At 39.4% G+C, this 21494-nt stretch overlaps 1 protein-coding gene across 4 annotated transcripts in view; it reads right to left on the bottom strand.

The window, feature by feature from the left end:
• The window catches only part of MYPN (myopalladin), a 205428-nt gene that overhangs the window by 49381 nt on the left and 134553 nt on the right, over positions 1-21494 (bottom strand). For all 4 annotated transcript variants that reach the window (XM_082267451.1, XM_082267450.1, XM_082267449.1 and 1 more), the window contains 2 exons: positions 6109-6284; positions 546-597 (listed from right to left, as the gene is read on the bottom strand). In XM_082267451.1, the coding sequence (XP_082123577.1) occupies positions 546-597; positions 6109-6284 (228 nt within the window). The remainder of the gene's footprint in view (positions 1-545; positions 598-6108; positions 6285-21494) is intronic.

Genomic DNA, 21494 nt, shown 5'->3' with positions numbered 1-21494 from the left:
AAACTGATGCAGATATAACGTGTAGGCATTAGAGGTGGATATACCTGCAGCAGGCTCTCAAACGTATCTGTCATAGCCAAATCTCAGGCCATTCTGACTTTCTGATAGTATTGAAGCTTGCCCATCCCTGTTCATTCCATAGTTCTGGACCAACAGGGGTACACAGGAACAGAGCTTAGTGGCAAGCGCCTCCAACACTATCTAATGTGTCAGAACAGCCCAGGATTCAGCTGTGACAGGAAAATTTGGAAAGCCACTACAAGTATGTGGTACTGCCAGGTGCCTGTACTTTATACCTGCAGCCCTTTGCCCACCTTGCCCCCAGTGACAGAGTATTTGTAAGTCCCCTACCTGCATTAAATTTGCAGATTAGAAATTCTAACCTCACCCTGATTTTCTTGATTTGCAAGCATTTTCCAAATCAGTCAGCCAGGTAACTATCGATTTCAGAAGGTCAGTAATGGCACCCTCTACATATCTTTAGATACATGCTTCCTATATAAAAAGAGAATATAATAAAATATATCTGAACACCACATACGTACTGATCCATGTCAGTCTTGCCCGTGTCACCTTCAGAATCAGAGGATGATGCTCCTAAGCAAAAAAAGAAAAAAAAAGATTTGTTTTACATTTATTAAAAGTATATGCACCCATTCACACTTGAGATAAGGAGCAGAGTGCAAATATCTGTGGAAGACTCAGGTGAATGTATATGCACAGCCATGGGTGGGAAGCTCCTATATAAAGCAATGAGAAGTTGAAAGTGCCAGCAGTCCTTTGCATGTAATTGGACATGCAGATATTTTTTTTCTTTTTAACAGTTTTGGGCGAACTTCTGCATCCAAAAAATTCTATGCAAAACAATGAGAGGCTGACAGTGCCCAAAGATATTCGCTTATAGTTTCATAGTTGGTAAGGTTGAATAAAGACACTAATCCATCCAGTTCAACCTGTGTAGGTGTATGTGTATCAATGTCGATAATCATTTCCCATATCCTCGTATGTTGCTTTCACTAAGACGCACGTCCAAGAATCTTACAAAACTATCAATACTTCCCACTGACACCACCAATTGTGGAAGAGAGTTCCACATCCTTATCACCTTGACATTGAAAAACACCCTTCGCAGCTTAAGGTTAACCTCTTACCGATCAGCCGCTGTAGTTTTACTGCAGCAGGTCGGGTCTGTCTTGCTAAACAATGTATCTGTGCGTTTCTTCAGGGGGCCGCTAGTGGGGGGCACTGGAGGAATGCGCACGCACCCATTTGCCCCAGGGGAAGCTAATCAGCCCACGATCACTCCCTGTGGAGGCAGAACGGTGGTCTGCCGTTGTAAACATGGCAGACCGCTGTTCTGTCAGTTATGAACACAGGGATCCTGTGTTCTTCTTATTTAGGAACACAGGTCCCTGTGTTCGTGCAGTAAGCCCATCCCCCTCGCAGTTAGAAAACACCCCCTAGGGACACATTTAACCCTTTGATCGCCCCTGGTGTTAACCCCTTCCCTGCCAGTATCTGTACAGTAACAGTGCATATTTTTAGCACTGATTACTGTAGTATTGTCAGTCACTGGTTCCCCCCCCCCCCCAAAAGTGTCAAAAATGTCAGTTAGGTGTCCGATCTGTCCAGCGCAATGTCGCAGTCCTGCTAAAAATCACTGATCACCGCCATTACTAGTAAAAATAAATAAAAATGACATAAATCTTTTCCCTAGTTGGTAGACGCGATAACTTTTGCGCAAACCATTTAGGATACACTTATTGAGAATTTTTCTTTGCCTAAAAAATGTAGCAGAAAACAAATTGGCCTAAAATGATGAAATAAATAGATTTTTAATTTTTTTTATTATCAATGTTTTATAGTAGAAAGTAAAAAATATATATATTTTTTTAAGGAATTGTCGCTCTTTTTTGTTTATAGCGCAAAAAAAAAATCCACCAAAAGGAAGCTTTATTTGAGGGGAAAAAAGGACATCACTTTCATTAGAGTACAGCTTTGTACAATTGCACAATTGTCAGTTAAAGTAACACAATGCCGTATCGCAAAAAATGGCCTGGTCATTAGGGGGGAAATCTTTCCAGTCCAGAAGTGGTTAAACTGCTTCTCCTCCAGTCTAACTGTGTGGCCCTGTGTCTTCTTATGCTCCCTGACACTGAATAGTTTCCTACCTATGCTGGGATCATCATTGAGATATTTGTATATTGCTATTATATCCCCTCTCAAGCGTCTCTTCTCCACGGAGAATACTTTTAGAGCTTGTAGTGGTTCCTCGTAATTTAGATCCTCCTGTCCCCTTATTCATTTTGTTGCCCTTCTCCAGACTCTTTTCAGTTCCAGCACATCCTTCCTGAGGATTGGTGACCAGAACTGGATGGAATACTCCAGATGTGGTCAAACCACAGTTTTATAAAGTGGAAGCATTATACTTTTCTCTGGAGTAAATTCCCTTTTTATGCATGCTGATAGTCTGCTGGCTTTGCTTGCTGCAGCTTGACATTGTCTGCTTCTGCTCAGTCTGTCTTTTACTAGGGCCCCCAGATCTTTCTGAGATCCTGAATTCCCCCAGAGGTTCTCCCCCAGTGAGTAATTTGGGTTTATATTTTTAGCCTTTAAGTGCATTATTTTTCAACATTTAACCTCATTTGCCATGTAGTTGCCTACCCCATTATTTTATTCAGGTCTTCTTGTAAAGTTTCTATATCCTAATGAGAAGTTATTGTGTCATTTTTTGAGTCATCAGCAAAAACTGAGATCAAACTATTAATATCAACCTCTAAATAATTTATGGTATGAATAAATTAAATGCAATCGGTCCGAGGACATGCCTTGGGGTACCCCACTTACCCCTCCAGACCATTCTGAGTACACGTTATTTATCACCACCTTTTGGACACGCCCCTGTAACCAGTTTTCTATTCATGAACAAACCCTATGGTACATGCCTACAGACCTCAGTTTGTAGATTATCCAGATGGCAGCTAACTTCCTCTTAGAAAGTTAACAGATTGGTTTGGCAAATCCATGATGATTACTACAAATTATACTGTTTTCATCAGCAAATTTTTGGACATAGTCCCTTATCATCCCCTCCAATAGTTTACATACTATCGATGTTCAACTGACAGGCCTGTAGTTTCCAGGAATATATCTCTGCCTTTTTTTGAATATTGGTACCACGTGGGTTTTTCTCGAAGCAGCTAGTACCATTCCTGTCAGTATGCTGTCCATATAGATTATGAATAATGGTCTGGGTATAACCTGACTGAGTTCTTGGAGGACTCACGGGTGTAAACCCAAAACACACCTCCAAGACGACCACTGCCTTGCTAAAGAAGCTGAGGGTAAAGGTGATGGACTGGCCAAGCATCTCTCCAGACCTGAACCCTACTGAGCATCTGTGGGGCATCCAGAAGATGGAGGAGCGCAAGGTCTCTAACATCCACCAACTCTGTGATGTCATCATGGAGGAGTGGAAGAGGACTCCAGTTGCAACCTGTGAAGCTCTGGTGAACTCCATGTCCAAGAGGGTTAAGGCAGTGCTGGAAAATAATGGTGGCCACACAAAATATTGACACTTTTGGCACAATTTGGACACTTTCACATTGGGGTGTACTCACTTTTGTTGCCAGGGGTTTAGACATTAATGGCTGTGTTTTGAGTGATTTTGAGGGGACAGCAAACTTACACTGTTATACAAGCAGTACACTCACTACTTTACATTGTAGCAAAGTGTAATTTCTTCGGTGTTGTCACATGAAAAGATATAATAAAATATTTACAAAAATGTGACGGGTGTACTCACTTTTGTGAGATACTGTATATATATATATATATATATATATATATATATATATACAGTGGGTACGGAAAGTATTCAGACCCCCTTAAATTTTTCACACTTTCTCCCAACAGAGACATGCATACATGCAGCGGTTACCTGTGGATAATCACTACTGAATGCAAATTGATTTATATAGAGACTTAAACTCTGGTTTACAAGAGGAATAATTAGATAAAGGTGAGTGAGGGCTTTTCAGTAATAAGGCTGCTCATTTTGGCAAAGAAGAAGTGCATAAAAAAAAACACATCAGAAGGATTATAAAGGTGTCACTATAGTTATATGCCTGGGAATAAAAAGGTTTACTTTTTATTCCCCAGGCTAAAAATATGTGAAGACTTCCAGTAATCCTATGCCCATTAAGCTTTGCATAGTAGAAATGACAATTTCACCAATTTCTATACTGGAAATTGAAAATTCACTATAAACAGATCTACAATCACTGCTGGCATCTGACCCTTCTGTGTGTGTCGAATACCTGGTACCCCACCTCATGCTGTGGTTCCTCCCGCTGGCCCCTACATCACCACAGGACAGGATTATCAATTATATAGAGTTTGATATTTAAAGTACAATTTCTGTGTTTGCAGATGACACCAAGCTATGTAGTGGAAAAACGCCCTTACAGGAATTTTGCATTTTACAAACAAACCTAATGCACTGTTTAATTGGGTAACTGTGACACATATTGTATAATGTTGATAAATGTAGTTATGTGATTAAGGGCTAAAAATGTGCATGCATCATACATTTTAGGAGGAGTACAACTGAAGGAGTCAATGGTTAATGGTCAATAAGGATCTGAGTATTCAAATAAATCATAGACCTAATAAAAGCATGCAATACTAAGCTGCAGTTTCTCAAGCAAGAAAAATATTCTCTTGTAATAAATGAGGTATGGAAGACCTCAGCTTTGAGAAAAGATTAGCTGAACTGAATTCATTCTCTTTTAAGAAGGGGCGATGAAGGGGGGATATGTTAAATATGTATGTATAAATACATAAGTAGTCCATATAGTGAACTTGGTGTAGAGTTATTCACTTTAAGGTCTTTACAAAGTTTGTCTGGACAGTGAGAGCTGTAAAAATATGGAAAAGACTCTCTTAAGAACTAGTTAGGCCAGCTCAATAGATTGTTTAAAAAAGAGCTGTGTGCATATTTAAATGAACAAATTATGAACAGATATTAAAGAGGTTGTAAACCTCCCAAAAAAAAATAATAAAAAAATAAAAACCTGAAAGACAAAGGCATACTAGCTCATTATGAAATACTTACCTTAGAATGAAGCCACCGCAGCGGCCACCGCAGGAGCCGCCATTAATGACACAAGGCCCCGAAGGAATGGCATGGGCGGCCGTTCCTTCAAAGAGCATGCGCCAGTGATGTCACAAAGTAAATATCTCCTAAATTGTGCACCTTTAGGAGATATTTACAGTACCTATAAGTAAGCCTTATCATAAGCTTACCTATAGGTACAAGTTACAGAGGAAGCTTTACTTCTTTAACCTCTTTAACTTTTATAGGCAATAACACCAGAGCTTTTTGGTCCAGGAAAAATCTGATTGCTTTCGGAGGGATCAAGATTTTTTTAAATTTTCTCCTTCTGCAGCAAATTGAACCATGCTTTATAGGGTTTTTTTTGCATTCCTTTGGATCAACAGTTGGTATAGAATTCCATTTATGGAGGTTTTTCCATCTTTTCAATTTATTTGTTCTATTTTTCTTTCTATTGGTTGATCTGGTTGGATTTGTGTCTTTTTTCAACCAGACTAACTATGCAACTATGTAAAACTCTTTAGACTTCATTAACTAAATACTTTCAGGTCAGTGACTTGTTATGTATTAAGATGATATCCCAGAGCCTTCACCTTAAATTATCTTAAAAGATTAAAAAGATTTAACAACTCATATGCTACTGGTTCTGTGGCTACTGGTTAGCTCTTCCACATTAGCAAGGCATTTCAACTTATAGGCACAGTAAAAAGGACTATGGGTTATGCAGAAAGGGAATAATTATACAATACACATTGGGTCATTGTGAAACCATTGTGTGGAAAGTGAAACCTGAGATTAGATAGAGAGATGCGTCACTGGCTTGCCTGGTCAACCTTGCCTGCTATTTGTGTTCATCTGAATCATGTTTCCCCATTGTCTATATTTAATCTGTTCTGGAAAATGAGCATGGAATTATGTAGTGTCATGTCTAATACAACAGCAAAGATGCTAAAGCTTTTACAAAGGGAATGATTCATGTTTACATAAATTACCTTCTACATAAATCTCTGCCGAGGTTGAATCTGTTCCATAAATATTCGATGCAAAGCAAGAGTAACGTCCAGTGTCCTCTTCAAAGGCCTCAGTGATAACTAAAGTATTTAGATCCCCGGTTTTCTGTATTTGGATATATGGAGAGTTTTCAAGTTCTTTTCCTTCACAGTACCACCTGCAAAAGTGCAACATGTAATGCAGTATTTGTTGGTTTTCTGAAAGCAACAATAAATAACAATCATGAATAAAACAAAGGGGAAAAGTAATGGCACAGTGCAACCAAAAAAATAAGGTGGGTAGGAAGCAAGCCAGAGCCTATTCTGGGGAAATCTTTGGGCTGAAAATGACATAGTTACATAGTAGGTGAGGTTGAATAAAGACAATAGTCCATCCAGTTCAACCTGTGAAGGTGTGTGTGGCCGTAATCATCTCACATACCCCTGAATGTTCTAATCTTTGAGATGTATGTCTAAGAGTCTTTTGGAAGCCACCATACTTCCCGCAAAAACCACCTCTTGTGGTAGAGAATTCCACAATCTTGTAGCCCTAACAGTAAAGAAACCCCCACGTTGCCTGAGGTTAAAATGCTTCTCCTCTAATCGCATTGTATGCCCCCGAGTCCTCATGCAATCCCTCCGATTGAATAGCTTTTTTTTTTTCTAGACAAGAGAGAGAAGACGCTGCTTGACTCAGCTCACACAATTCCTCCTAGAATTCAAGGATAAAATGTGGACCAATATATAGAGGCAAGAAAAACGATGTGAACCCCCTGGAAGTAACTTTTTTTTTGCATAAATACCATAAAATGTGATCTGATCCTCCTATAAGTCACAACAAAAGACTGGTATACTGATAACACAGTTGTATTTTCTCATGTCTCTATTGAACATATCTATTAAACATTCACAGAATTGGAGGAAAGTGAAGCCTTGGAAGTTGGTTGAACCTCCTCAGGTAGCAATCACTTCAGGAGGAATATTTGACAATTCTTCTTTACAAATTTGCTTCAGCTCAGACACACTTGTAGGATGTCTGGTGTGAATGGCTCTCTACAGGATTGGTCTGGGCTCTAACTTGGCCACTCCAATAGGCACATTTTCTTTTTCTGAAGCTAGTCTGTTGTGGATTTACTTCAATGTTTAGATTTTAAATGGCAAGTGGTCCAGGACCTGAGGTAGTGAAGCAAGCCCAAATCATGATATTTCCTCTGCCGTACTTCACATTTTTATATGATGTTTTGATGTTGGTAATCTGTGACCATTTTGTGCCATAGATAGTACTGAATATTCTTCCTAAACTATTCAACTTATGTTTCATCAGTTCACAGAACTTTTTCCCAGTACAGTTGCGGTTTTCCAAGGTGGTCTTTGGCAAAATCCAGGTGCGCAACAATGTTTTTTTGGAGAGCAGCACCTTCCGTCGTGGTGTTCTGCCTGATGGGGAAACTGTATATTTTATATTTCCTAATTATTAAAGTTGCTCACCAATGCATTCTAAGCCTCTAAATCCTGGTCAAGGAGCCATATAAGGACATTAGCATAGATCTACCGTATACTAAAGGAATGTTATTGTTAACTGATGACCAAGTCCTTGAGGGGTCAAATTGCATAGGGAGTTGGCTTGGGGGTTGTCTTTTCCTTACATTCAAGACCTATATACCATAGGTAAAACCTATAAGATCTTTGTCTCACATCAGAGCTGCCTTCATGAGGCATGTGTCTCTGGTCACCTGTGTGCCATGCCATATAGTGGAGGGACCCGTGGCAGAAATAACATATTTAGTTAGCTATCCTTGATATATTTTCAAATATTATCTGTATCTGTCATTACTTTTAATAAATGTTATAATTTTAAGTACTTGTGTGATCTCACTTTGCACATATCGAACACAACCCAAAAAACATGACAAAACACATAGACAACCTACCTGCCTATTCAAAGATTTGCATATGGTAGACTTATAAACGGGGATGTTGGCCTATTTCAATCATGTCTTCAAGCCTTTAACTGTTACTAGTGAATTATTTTTTTTCGTCATTGAGGATTCTGTGTTGTGCCTTGGTAGTCATCTTGGCTGGGTGCCAATTTCTAGGAAGAGTAGTGATAGTACTAAACTGTCTCGATTTATAGACAGTTTGTCTAACTGCCGACTGATGGATTCCTAAATACTTTGTGATTGCTTTGTATCCCTTTTCAGCCTTATGTAGATCCACTACTCATGATCGCATGTCTTCAGAGAGCTCCTTTTTGCACAGCAAGGTTTAAATTAGCTGATGCTTTTTATAAATAGCAATAGTAAAATGTTTGAGTGCCTTTTATCAATCAAAAGAACTGTAAACCACAACTCCAAACTAATTTCATTATTTGGACTACAAATGTGGGCAAACTAACTGGTGTGAATGTGGGGTGCATCTCCTATGGGAATGCCCCTCACTCACCAGCTTCTGGTACTGTATTTTTCAATGCATTGCATCCTGTACAGGAATTCTATCTCCCCCAAATGCTGAACTAGCACTGTTCAATGTACACATTGATAACTACCCTCCCTCTGACAGACAGGTAATCACACAGATCCTATTAGCGGCCAGAACTCTCATTCTTAGAAAGTGTAAATCAACACTCACTCCTAATTTATCGGAAGTAGTAGCAATGGTCAATGTTAACTACCAGTCAGAAAAATCCCTAGCCATCAATGCGCTAACATATCATAGCTTCCAGAAATCCTGGACTATTTGGCCTTACCTCGCACCCTGTGATAAATGATCCTCATATAATCCCTCTACACTAACCCAATGATACTCAACCGAACTGGGATGTCTGGCATCACCCCCCGAGACCCGGAGTCATTGCTCCAAGAGGTACCGGAGCTCGGGAGGAACGTCAAGACACCTCAACTGTATTTTCATACTTGCTGATTGTATTTCCGCATAAATTTATTTACCTACATCTATGGTAGTATATCCGATTACAGCCTACATCCTGTATCCTGTATTTTTTTCGCTTATTTGTACTGGAGATTAGAACTTGTTGATGTTTTTGTTAAATGTTTGATTGTTTGATCCTACTGTTTGTTTATATCTTGAAACTCAATAAAAATGTATTGCTTTGTGGGCAAACTACTAGCAATTAGCTAGTAGAAGTAGTAATAATAATAGTAGTAGTAGGAGCAATTAGCTTTAGTTGAAGTAATTGGTCTTTGGTTCACTAACTTTTTCCTCCAGCAGTTTGAATGTTTACCATGTGTGCTCAATAAAGACATGAGAAATTAGAATGATGTGTATGTTATCAGCTTAAAGTGGAGTTCCACCCTGAAATTTTTTTTTTTCACTTTCCGCTTGCTCTTAATAACCTGTCAAACAATTGTATAATTACATTTTTTTTTTTATTCACTTGCCTTCTTTTTAAAGAAAATATACTTGCCTTACTTCCTCTTCCTCCCTCTGCGGACACGGCTGCCACCGTCACTTCTTTCTTGCAATGACTCCTGGGAGATGAACGTCATCGCTACCAGGAATCAATGCGCCTGAACCAGCCCTGCTCGTCAGTTCTGGCACAGGCACGTCATTCCCTGCTAAACAGCTTCTGGGCATGCCCAGAAGCTGTGCAGGGATGACACGCCTGCGCCGGAACTGACGAGCGGGGCCGGTGCAGGGCATTCTGGGACAGAAGAGGAGGCCAAAGAGGACGCCCTGGCTTCAGCTGCCCACACCTGAGATGGCAGCGCTGGACAAGAAATTTTAAAGGTAAGTATTTCTACTAAAAGGTAAGTGAACCCAGGGACAGTTCAGAGGCTATCATTGCTGAAATTCACTAGCCCTGACTGTCCCGGGGGTATTTTTATTTTAAGGCTGGAACTCTGCTTTAAGCACATTGTGTTTGTCTATTGTTGTGACTTAGATGAGGATCAAACCACATTTTCTGGCAAATTACTGTAAAAAACAGTTCATTCCAATGGGTTCACATACTTTTTCTTGTCACTATATGTATTGTTCTGTGATAACTAAGAGAACATCTTCAATGTCTACCTGTGAACTCTTATTTTGTTTTGTATTGTCAGTGTTTGGTTCTGTTAATGGCTCCCATGCAGTATAGCTGGTTTATATTTTTAATAAAGGGGAATATCACAGTTTCTGATTAAAAGCAGTAGCCTGCCTCAGGAGACAAATTCTGGGGAAAACCTACAGCGTGTTGCCTTTTCATTTAACCTGTCAGGCTTATTTGCGAGGTTACATTTAAAAAAGAAATGAAATATGTTCTATTTTGTTCTATATAGAAATATTAAGCAATGACATCCATTTTTGTTAGGTTACTGAAAGGTTAAATCTCCTTTAACAAAAAGTTTATATTCAGGAAATTCTTAAACAGGTTTACCCAAACATGCTGTGTTGACCTAAGGTAATAAATAAATAGTCTGTTTAACTTTCTTTAAGATAAAGTCTAAGACACTATACCAAGGTAATCTTATCTGTGTGTGGGACCATAAACCACAAGTCAGTATTTTCTGTGTTTAGACCCATTTAAAAATAAGATTTACAGATACATTATAATCTTATATGTAACAGAATATTAACAATGAAATATATATATATAACTAACATACATAGATATGTAGAAAACGGTTATATATTATAATTGTTTCATCCTTGCTAAACCTGAGTTTTAACTGATTGTGATGACTCATCACTACATTGTCCAGAAAGAAAGAAAGACTTCATGTTAATCCTTTGTGAGAAAGTATCATAAAACTTTTCTAACCTTGCCAGACTCTAGAAAGTCTGAGATGGTAAGCTCTTTGTCAATATAAGGTGCAAAGTTTATTTGTGGGTAAATAATGCTGTAATATTGCTATATGCTGAAGCTCGGAGCAATACAATACTGCCATCTCTGGTGACTGACTGCTACTAATTGAAGTCTTAGGTTGAAAAGTAATTTCCAATATATATAAATATATATATTAATAATAGATTCTTTTTAAATGGTGTTACCAGATTTAATCCTTTATTTAGATACATGGTGGATATTAAATGGACATGTAATAGATGAGAGTATGGATAAATTATTATGTTGTTTTATGATAGTCTTAAATGGAGAAATCATCATTTAATATTCAATATACTGGTCAACCAAGAGGAATCACCCAATGACATCACCAGTTAATGAATAAGATGTCCCAACCAATGGGGATAATGTCACTCCTTCTGGGTTTAACTTATGGTAATTTTAATAGTCCTTTGTTTTATACCATATAAAAAGGAAAACCCAGATGAGAGAGGGGACAGAACAGACATTGCCCAACATACATCACACAAACAACACACACACTACTACAACCATGCATAGACTCATCTATACAGACTCCATTTTGCTCCATCATGTATCTGAAACTTTGAGGGATGCCAAACGAAACTCCTCCCTAATTGGCCACCATCTTGGAAAGGCAGCCATCTTAAGGACTCTGGTAACGACCATTCTAAGCTAGCAGCCATTTTAAATATGGTAAATATACTTGCTGTTTATTTGATCATTATTCAATATTGTTTATGTACTTTCTTAAATGTTTTACATTGCATATTCAAGGGTAACGAGATTACAGTCCCAGCCGTATTAACCATATGTAGATTTTTCTCTAAGAGCTGATTATTGCTTTTTATAAAATTTTTATTAATATCAGATTCAACGCATATTGGCGTATTAGTCTCTCGTTTTGCATAGCCTATTCTCGCTTCATCTGCAGTGAAGTGACCTTCGGCTGTGCATTGCGCAGACAATTGTGGTCTGATTATATAGAACATTCATTTATGGTTTATACTATACCTGGAGAAAATGTAATCTTGCTTTATTTTTACTTTCACTATTGAGCTACACATCACAGTGCATTTATTGTTTTAAGTTTGTATCGTTATGTAAAGTTATCTTTTTGTGTCATCTCAAGTTTGATCATTTATTGTGAATACATGTCTCGTGAATAAATATTCTTATATATTCCATACTGTAGACTGTTTTCACTAAGATTGGTATATGCTTTTAAAAAGAAATTAATCAATAAAAAGAATTCGCTACATATTGATTTGTGGAAATAAGTTGAAATTCTCCTACCACACAGATCTTTGCTTATTGACATAAATAGACACTGTTATATTCAGAGCAGTATAAATATTTTTTTAAAATAATTTTGGTGGTATTTGATCACCTCTGAGGTTTTCACTTTTTGTGCTATAAATAAAAAAAAAAGAGCAACAATTCTGAAAAAAAAAAAAAAAAATATTTAAAATTTTCTGCTATATAACATTCCAAATGATAAAAAAAAAATCTAATTTTTTTTATCATTTTAGGCCAATATGTATTCTGCTACATATTTTTGGTAAAAAAAAAAAACCCAATAAGAGTATATTGATTAGTTTGCGCAAAAGTTATTGCGTTTACAAACTAGGGGAAAGATTTATGTCATTTTTATTTATTTTCTACTAGTAATGGCGGCGATCAGCAATTTTTAGTGGAACTGCGACATTGCGGCGGACAGATCGAACACCCAACTGACATTTTTTACACTTTTGGGGGGACCTTACTAGAGTGACATTACTACAGTTAGCAGTGCTAAAAATTTGCACTGTTACTGTACTAATGACACTGGCAGGGAACGGGTTAACACCAGGGGCGATCAAAGGGTTAAATGTGTCCCTATGGGTTGCTTTCTAACTGTGGGGGAGGATGGGCTTGCTGCATGAACACAAAGACCTGTGTTCCTAAATAAGAGGAACACAGGATCCCTGTGTTCATAACTGACAGTACAGCGGTCTGCAGTGTTTACACTAGCAGACCACCTTTCTTTCTCCACAGGGAGCGATCGCGGGTGCCCGGTGGCAACCGCAGCTCCCGGACCCGCAGATCAGCTTCCTCTGCGGCAAATGGGCGGTCCCGCGGTACAGTTACCCCATTTCGTGGGACAGAGACGACCTGCCGCAGTATATGTACTGCTGGCGGTCGGCAAGTGGTTAAGTAGCCAAAGCAGGAATTCCCACTGTCAGGCTGATCTGAAATATCTACTAATTATGATGTTTCCAGAATTGACAATGAAGAACGATTACAGATAATCACACTACAGACCCAGTTTAACCACTTGACCTCTGGAAGATTTACCCCCTTCATGACCAGGACATACCCGTTCATGAGCAGGCTATTTTTTGCGAAACAGCACTGCATTACTTAACTGACAATTATGTGGTCATGCGACACTGTACCCAAATAAATATCCTTTATTTTCCCACAAATAGAGTTTTCTTTTGCTGGTATTTGATCACCTCTGCTCTTTTTATTTTTTGCGCGTTAAACAAAAAAGACTGACAATTTTGAAAATAAACTCCAATATTCTTTACTTTCTGCCATAAAACATATCCAATAAAAAAAATGGAAAAATCTAATTTCCTTATAAATGTAGGCCAATATTTTTTCTGCTACATATTTTTAATAAAAATAAAAAAAAACCCAATAAGCATATATTGATTGATTTATAGCATTTACAAAAAATGTAATATTTTTATTTTTTTCTAGTAACGGTGGTGATCAGTGACTTATAGTGGGACTGCAATATTGTGGCAGACATTCTCACACTTTTGACACTTTTTGGGAACCAGTGACACTAATACAGTGATCAGTGCTAAAAATATGCACTGTCACTGTACTAATGACACTGACTGGGAAGGGGTTAAACATCTAGGGTGATCAAATGGTTAAATGTGTGCCTGGCCAGTGTTTGTGTGTACACAGTGTGGTACTTTTACTAGGGTGAGTAATCAATTTAATATCCTGCTTTGCGGGGAAAGGAAATCCATTACTTCCTCGCTTAGAGGACAGAGCTCTGTCTTGTTTACATAGGCTGAGCCCTGTCTTGTGTGTGTTCTGGATGATTGGCAGGTGCCAGTAATCTATTGGCTGGCACCCACTCATCAGCATCTGCTGTATAAACCCACAGCAGAGTCGGGTAGCCGGCAGCGCTTGCCCATGCACCCTACCCATGCTAGGTACGTGGTCTGGCGCAGCAGGGCTGCCTTGCCATTGTATTTCAATGGCGTCAAGGGACTGATTCCTTCCTCTAATGCGCGAGCAACATATTAGGACTGAAAAAAATTATCTGCGCATATACATCACAGAATAGTGGAAACTCTGAATGCAACATGGGATAAAAACTTTCCCTTCCAGCCTCAGGCCTGCTACTTCATAGCATTCTTAGAAGCAGCCTCTAAGAATGGGGCAAAATATATGTGAGGTGTTTCAATCTTTTACTTTTTTATTTCTTCCACATGCACCTCACTTTTTTTGGCATGGAGCCCCATAAACTGAAAATATTGCTTAGAGATTCTTAAAAGCAGAGCCCCAGCCAATAATAACAAGATTAACATAAAGAGCAAAATAAAAGACAATATAACAAAACCAGCTTTTGCTACAATATTCACCTTCATTCCAGAGCTTTCCCCCACAGTACTTTTTTCCTGCCACTAGATGTTGTTAGTCTAAAGACCAACATTCAACCCACTTCCTCTGAGCCCAAGTAATCCTGGAACTGCCCCAGCCTGTTACTTGACAGTGCCTTGGTGGGCCCATCTTTCTGTCACTTTGCTTTCCATTCCTTTCAGCATGCTCTTTGGCAGCCAGGGCTGCTGATAGAAATCGCGGGGCCCCATACAGACTACCTGACAGGCCACCCCCCCCCAAGAAAATATTAAAGCTATATTTCGATAAAAATACAATAAAATCATTGTTAGCAGACACAAATGCAACCTAACTCACAGAATTCCTGATAAATCTAAAAGATAAAACTGAGTTGATAAATAAATCTGTGTGTGAATGAGGTGGTGGGGCTAATTTACGTGGGTGCTGTGGTCTGTACAGTGTGAATCAGTGGTTCATTTATGTGGCTTGAGCCACCTGGATCTGTACGAACACAGCTACGGGTCCTAATTTGATAGGCGTGGGGAAGCACGTGTACAGCCTGAACACAGACAGTGTGCATCTGGGGGCCACTCACCTGCACCTGCACACATGTCAAACTAGGAGCTGCAGCTGTGTTCCTGCAGGCGCTGTATCCCAATAGAATGACAGGTGGCTCCAGCCCAAACCCCTCCTTCACACAGCCAGAGTACCTGTGGGAATGAGCCCCTCAAGCGATGTGCTGTCACTAAGAGGAATTCCATCTTCATCTGGTCTTCTCTCTGGTTTCTTGGGCTCCAGTCATTTGGCCAAACTGCGATGATGTAACTCACACACATGCACGCGGGTGTCATGGTCACAGCACATCTCTCTCAATGGACGGTATGTCATCTATTGAGAGCGCAGTGCACATGCACTGGTGCTATCTCCGGCTGCTACATTTAGGAGATATTCACTATTCACTGTACCTACAGGTAAGCCCTATTATAGGCTCACCTGTAAATACAAGATGAAAAATGTAGTTTACTACTGCCAGATCAGTTAGTAAATGGTTAAATAGGAGTTGATACATGGATGCAGAGGGAACTGACAGTGAAGGGGAGAAGAAGCAAAGTTGCATAGGTCAGGAAGCAGTCTGGGGGAGAGGTGTGGGAAGCCCAGCTACATAAAGCACACTAAACTGCATTGGGACAAGATAACAGACAGCTATGGAACCAGTGTATCAGTAAGTTCTTCACCCCAAGGGAATGCAACTGATCAGCCGTGACTGTGTCAGGAAGATCAGAGCAAAGGGGGAGAGAGATGAAAAAAAATATACAGGTTGGGCAGGAAGAACTGCAGGGAGAGAAACACAGTTACAGAGATAACAAACTCACCTAGCATAGCTAACATTAGAGCCAGGGCTGGGAGGAGGGCGCACACAGTGAGGGGGATTAGTGAGGGACAACTGTCTCTTTCTCAGCACATAAAAGCTGGCAGCAGGGAGAGGGAGAGAGAGAGATCAGCTTTCAGCTGCTGGAGGAAGATTTCCGTAAATGTCATTCATCACTAATCCCCTTCCCTGTGTGGGCCCCCTGAGTGCTTGGGCCCCCTACAAGAGGACTGGTGGTCCCCCACTATCAGCAGCCCTGTTGGCAGCTTCTTCCTCTTATATACCCTCTCTCATGTGTATCAAATAATTCAAGAGGCTGATCACATTTATACAACATCAGCTGATCACAGACTGGTTCTCAAGACTGAATAAATAGTAAGGCTGAAACTAACTTACTCTTCTATATTGGAGTATTAAGGACAGCTGCAAGATATACAGTAGAAAATTAGAGATCACTGAACACTGAAATTGTTTTTTTGCACATTATTGTATTACAACATAGAATCAAAAGCCTTCAAAACAATTCAAAAAGTGGTACACAGGTGGTACCTAACACCTTAAGTATTAGCTAGCCGCTACCCTGGCGCCCAATCCCCATTATGCTCGAGGAAGTGTGGGCACATACGATCCATCAGCCACATCTGGTGGTACTGCCTGAATATTGCAGCTTTCTGGACAGAGATATCTCCTCTATTACTGGAGTAACTCGTCCGATGATGCCAGAAATAGCTATTTTGGGCATCAGTTTGGATAGATGGCTACATAGGCTCCAAGTATTCATTACTCATGTGCTAATTGCTGCCAGGAGATCCCTGGCCAGTGCCTAGAAGTCAGACCGGGCCCTGTCTTTTAAACACCCATGCTAATTTTGAGCAAAAATTTGCATGAATTCAGGGCAAAACTGCCACTTTTCAAGAAAATTGGGTGTGCTGGATCGCAGATGACAGAGGCACGACTAGCCTTTGATAATACCGATCAGGCTCTCATCACTCTTGATGCAAGTTTGACACCTTTTTACATGGGTCAATCCATTTTATTTTTCTTCTCCATTGTTCCTCTTTTGTCTAGAACTATGATGCAGACATAATGCGATCCTAGACGGTACTGTTTATACATGAGGTTATTATATATATGCTTCTTCCATCTACCCTTATTCCACCCCCTAACCCCCCTCTACCTTCATCCTCATCTTAACACCCTACCCCCTATTCCATATGTTGTTACTGTAATGCCTCTCCTTGCTAGATCCAATCTCCTATTGGTGACCGCTGACATTATATGTTCAGAAATATGTCTCAACTGTTGTTATTTGTACAAAAATAAATTCAATAAAGACCGATAATTAAAAAGAAAAAAAAAAAAAAAGCCTTCAATGATATTACCATTTAGGCTTTTGTATGTTTTATATGCTACTACTCTATCTGTAATGTTTACTGTGGGTATTTGTCGTAAGTATTTTATGCAGAACGTGGAAAATCCTTTATAATTCAGTTTGTATGCATATACATATTTAAAGTGTTACTAAACCCAGGACCCTGCATTCACTATATCTGGTCTCCCACAGCACACAAAACAGGGAAATACAATTCTTTTAGTAAATATAAACTGCTAAATACCTTTTCTCATTAGCAGTATATTGCAGATTTGCGACTTCTATTAGTGTCTAGTTAAAGCTTGTAGGGGGACCAGCAGGACCCCTGACCCTCTGTCTGGACAGTGCTGTTTGGCCCTGTGCTGATCACATGCACACTCCCAAGAAATTTCTCCCAATAAAATTCTCTAGCATTACTGGGCATATACAGAGTGACTCCAAAGGCTCTGTCTTATCAGGAGATGGACTGGAAGAAGGCAAGGATCAGAAAAGGCAGGATGAAACAGCCTTTTTACTAGATTCAGAGGATTAACCCCTTTGTTTCCACATTGAGTATAACAAGCATGCTTTACTGCATATACAGGCTGATTTTACTGTTGTGGGTTTAGTAACGCTTTAAGCAGAAACGTGTTAAAACCAACATTATCAATTATCTTACTACAGATTTATCGTTTGTTGGTTTCCTATTGAAGACTGTGGGTGGTCACACTGGGAAAGCCATGCTACTGAGTTGTACCATGTTCTTCTGACTGTGGCTGGTAGAGAATTTTGAGACCTGCAGTGGTACAACAACTTATGAACCATATGAACTGCAGAATTACGCTTGCCTGCCTTTGGTGTGGACAGGTTGCAGAATACTAGCAAACACCAGCACAGCAAGTGTCTATGACATGATAGTAATTATAGTGATAAGTGAGCTTAAATAACTGCAATGTGACAGACTGCTGCATCAACAAGAGGCTGAACACAAATAAATCAAACTGTGCCGTAATTAGATACTAATTCAAATTTGAAAAACATGGAGAGTCTTCAAATAACATCTCAAAATACTCCTCCAACACCAGCCATTGCTGAGGCCAATGGTGTAAAGTAATAAGTTAGATTGTATAAAAATACTGAATATGCCAAAAGCCCATTTGTATGGAACTAAGTTTGTGTCCTACTAGCTGTATCAGTGTATATTGTACTAAGACCTCTGAATAATTGACCTCCACAAAGAGATCTATTGTTTTTCTAGAGGACAGTTTATTCTCTGCACTTGGAAGCATTGAAAACACAGCTGCTTGAAGAACCCCGAACTCTGCTGGAAAATCTTGTATTGACAGGACTTTAGTAGCAATGGAGTAATTTCTTATTTATTACAAGTACTTATATAGTGCCATCAATTTACGCATTGCTTTTCACATATATTGTACTTTCACATCAGTCCCTGCCTTTAAAAAGGTTGCAATCTAAGGTCCCTAACTCACATTCATACATACACATAGTAGGGCCAATCAGGGCCTTCTTACCGAATGGGCATGCTGGACAGTTGCCCGGGGGCCCCACTTGCCCAGCGGCCCCACCTGCCAAGCGACCCAGCCCCAGCCAAGCATTAGTCATGATTCCCTTGTGCATCCTGCCACTGAACTTAGCAGGTGGCAAGCACTTGTCGGCCCTGCTCTGCTGTCAGGCCACTTGGGCCATGGAAGGGGAGCCCACCCACAACTGGAGGAAAGCCTGTCCACCTCCACGGAAACAGGCACACACAGGACAGTCAAGTCTGACTCCCATCTATGTGTGTGTTCACCGGACCCAGCCACTGAACTTGGAAGCTGTCATTAGCCTGGCACTGCTGTACCAATAAATATCGCCTTATCAATAATTTGCATTTTTATTCTCATGGGTGATTGTGTAGGCAGGGCCCCAGTGCACTGCATTGCCCGGGGCCCTTTAATGCTCTTAAGATGGCACTGGGGCCAATTTAGACAGGAGTCAATTAACCTATCAGTATGTCTTTGGAGTGTGGGAGGAACCAGTAGTACACAGAGTAAACCCATGCAGGCACAGGGAGAACATACAATATTTTTATAGACTCCATCTTCTAGGGACCCATCATCTCCACCTATTGCTACAGAAGCATTGACAGTAGTTCCTTTATAATCCATTGACCATACTGCACGAGAAGGTCTTTAGACAGCTATGTTTTCAGAGATAAGAAATGAGCAGAAGATATCTGGGCACCACTTTCCATTTCGAAATGCAATGCGATGGAAGGGAACTGAACTTTGCAATAAAGCTGATACATCATACCAATACAATGTGTCCTGGAAACAGAATTTCAAGTTGCCAGATTGTGTTTATATTTAGGGTCCACTTACATTTGTGTAGTGCAATAATTCCAGTTTAGAAATGCATTATGACATAAATTAATCAATAGGCTTTCGATGCACAAAAACAAACCAATTATTGACATGCCACAAAATTTTTAGCTGCAGAGCTTTATGGTGTCAAAATGAATGGCACTACAATGCGTCACTACATGTAATGTTTCATTGCTACCTTTTCCTGTTTGCCATTCCACATATCGTCATCATTTTATACACTGTTATTCGTTATTGTAGGAAAAGGACTGAAAACAAGAATTATTTAACCTTTAATTTTTTGCAAGTTTGGCAGAATATACAGTAAATGTGCCCTAATCACTCCATACGTTTTCTGTCATTTTATAAAGTATCAGGTTCGGAAGGTATTCCTTATTTGATGGTAATTTCTTAACAATGATAGAAATCCCTCTTAAAATGTTTTACTTGTGAATTCATATTACCATAAAAATGATACATTTCAGTGGAAAGAAAAATGGATAGGAGCAGATCAAAGAAAATCCAAAACCTTTCCATTCTGTAACTTGGACCGAATACCTTTCTTTATCTGACTTGCTGTTTGCTAGGTGTTTGCAGTGCGCTCCGAATTACATGCGATCTCTGTGATTGCACTAATGTGAACCGACAACTGACATGCGGTTAGGTGGCACATACAAATATATGATAATGCAGACAATGTAGTGTTTAAGGCCTAGTTCACTCTAGTGCGAATTCTGATGTGACTTGACTGGTAAATAATCACATGACAAGGGAAATCGAATTGTTTTACCCGTTCTCATCAATGCGTCTCAGAATAGTATGATTTTGGAAAAGGTTACTGCACTACTTTGGTGCGATTTACAGTATGACTTGGCCCCACAAAATATACAAAGTCGCATTAAATTCACACCACATAATCACACTGTAAATTTCATCAAAGATGCATCACAGTAGTGTGAAATGAGCCTAATGGGCCATACACACTATAAGATTTTCTGAAGACTTTTTCCTTTAGACTTACCAAAACCATATAATATGAGGTCAAACCTAAACACTTTCAATTTGTATGGAATCTGGCAGGCCCTTGCACTACATAGAAAAGGTAAATCTGAAGGAAATCTAACCACAAAAGTTGGATAGTGTGTATCCAGCTTAACCCACCATATTAAATAACCTGGAGACTGATTTTTTCTTTTTGTCTTTCAAAAATAAGCAAAAGCGCACAGGGAACTACAGTATATATATATATATATATATATATATATATATATATATATATATATATATATATATATATATATAACCCCAACTCCAAAAAAGTTGGGACCCTGTGTAAAAGCTACCTTCTAAAACTTCATCAGTTTGAACATTTGTTAGGCATTTATTTTTCTATTGTGAATAAAATATGGGATTATGAGATTTGTAAATTATTGCATTTTGTTTTTTTTTTGTAGATTTTACAAAGTCCCAACTTTTTTGGAATTGGGGTTGTACATCAGTGTGTGTAAAAAACATGTCAGCCCGCATGCATCATGGTGCACAAAAACAATCCCAGTGACCGCATGCATTTTTATTAAACAAAAATTGCTAAAAGTGATTAAAGCCCTCTGCATTCCCCTGCTACTATCCCTGTTTTCCTCATTTACTTGTAGTTGCACAAAAGAAACAAGCTTGCACCACTGTTCTAAATGTGTCTGTGACAGGCAGCAGAGAGAACAGAGAACTGGAGCTGCATGCTCTGATCCCTCTGCCCTCCACTTGGCTCAGAGCGGAAGAGAGTTGGAGGGTTGTTAAACTCGCAGGCTCTGCTTGTGTAGTGTAATCAGTATCACTGCACAAGCAGAGAAAGGGATGTGAGCTTTCAGTCACACCTGA

The sequence above is a fragment of the Pelophylax lessonae genome (genome assembly GCF_965119305.1).
Source record: "Pelophylax lessonae genome assembly, chromosome: 9".
NCBI classification, from domain to species: domain Eukaryota; kingdom Metazoa; phylum Chordata; class Amphibia; order Anura; family Ranidae; genus Pelophylax; species Pelophylax lessonae.
This window is presented reverse-complemented; position numbering and strand designations above follow the sequence as displayed.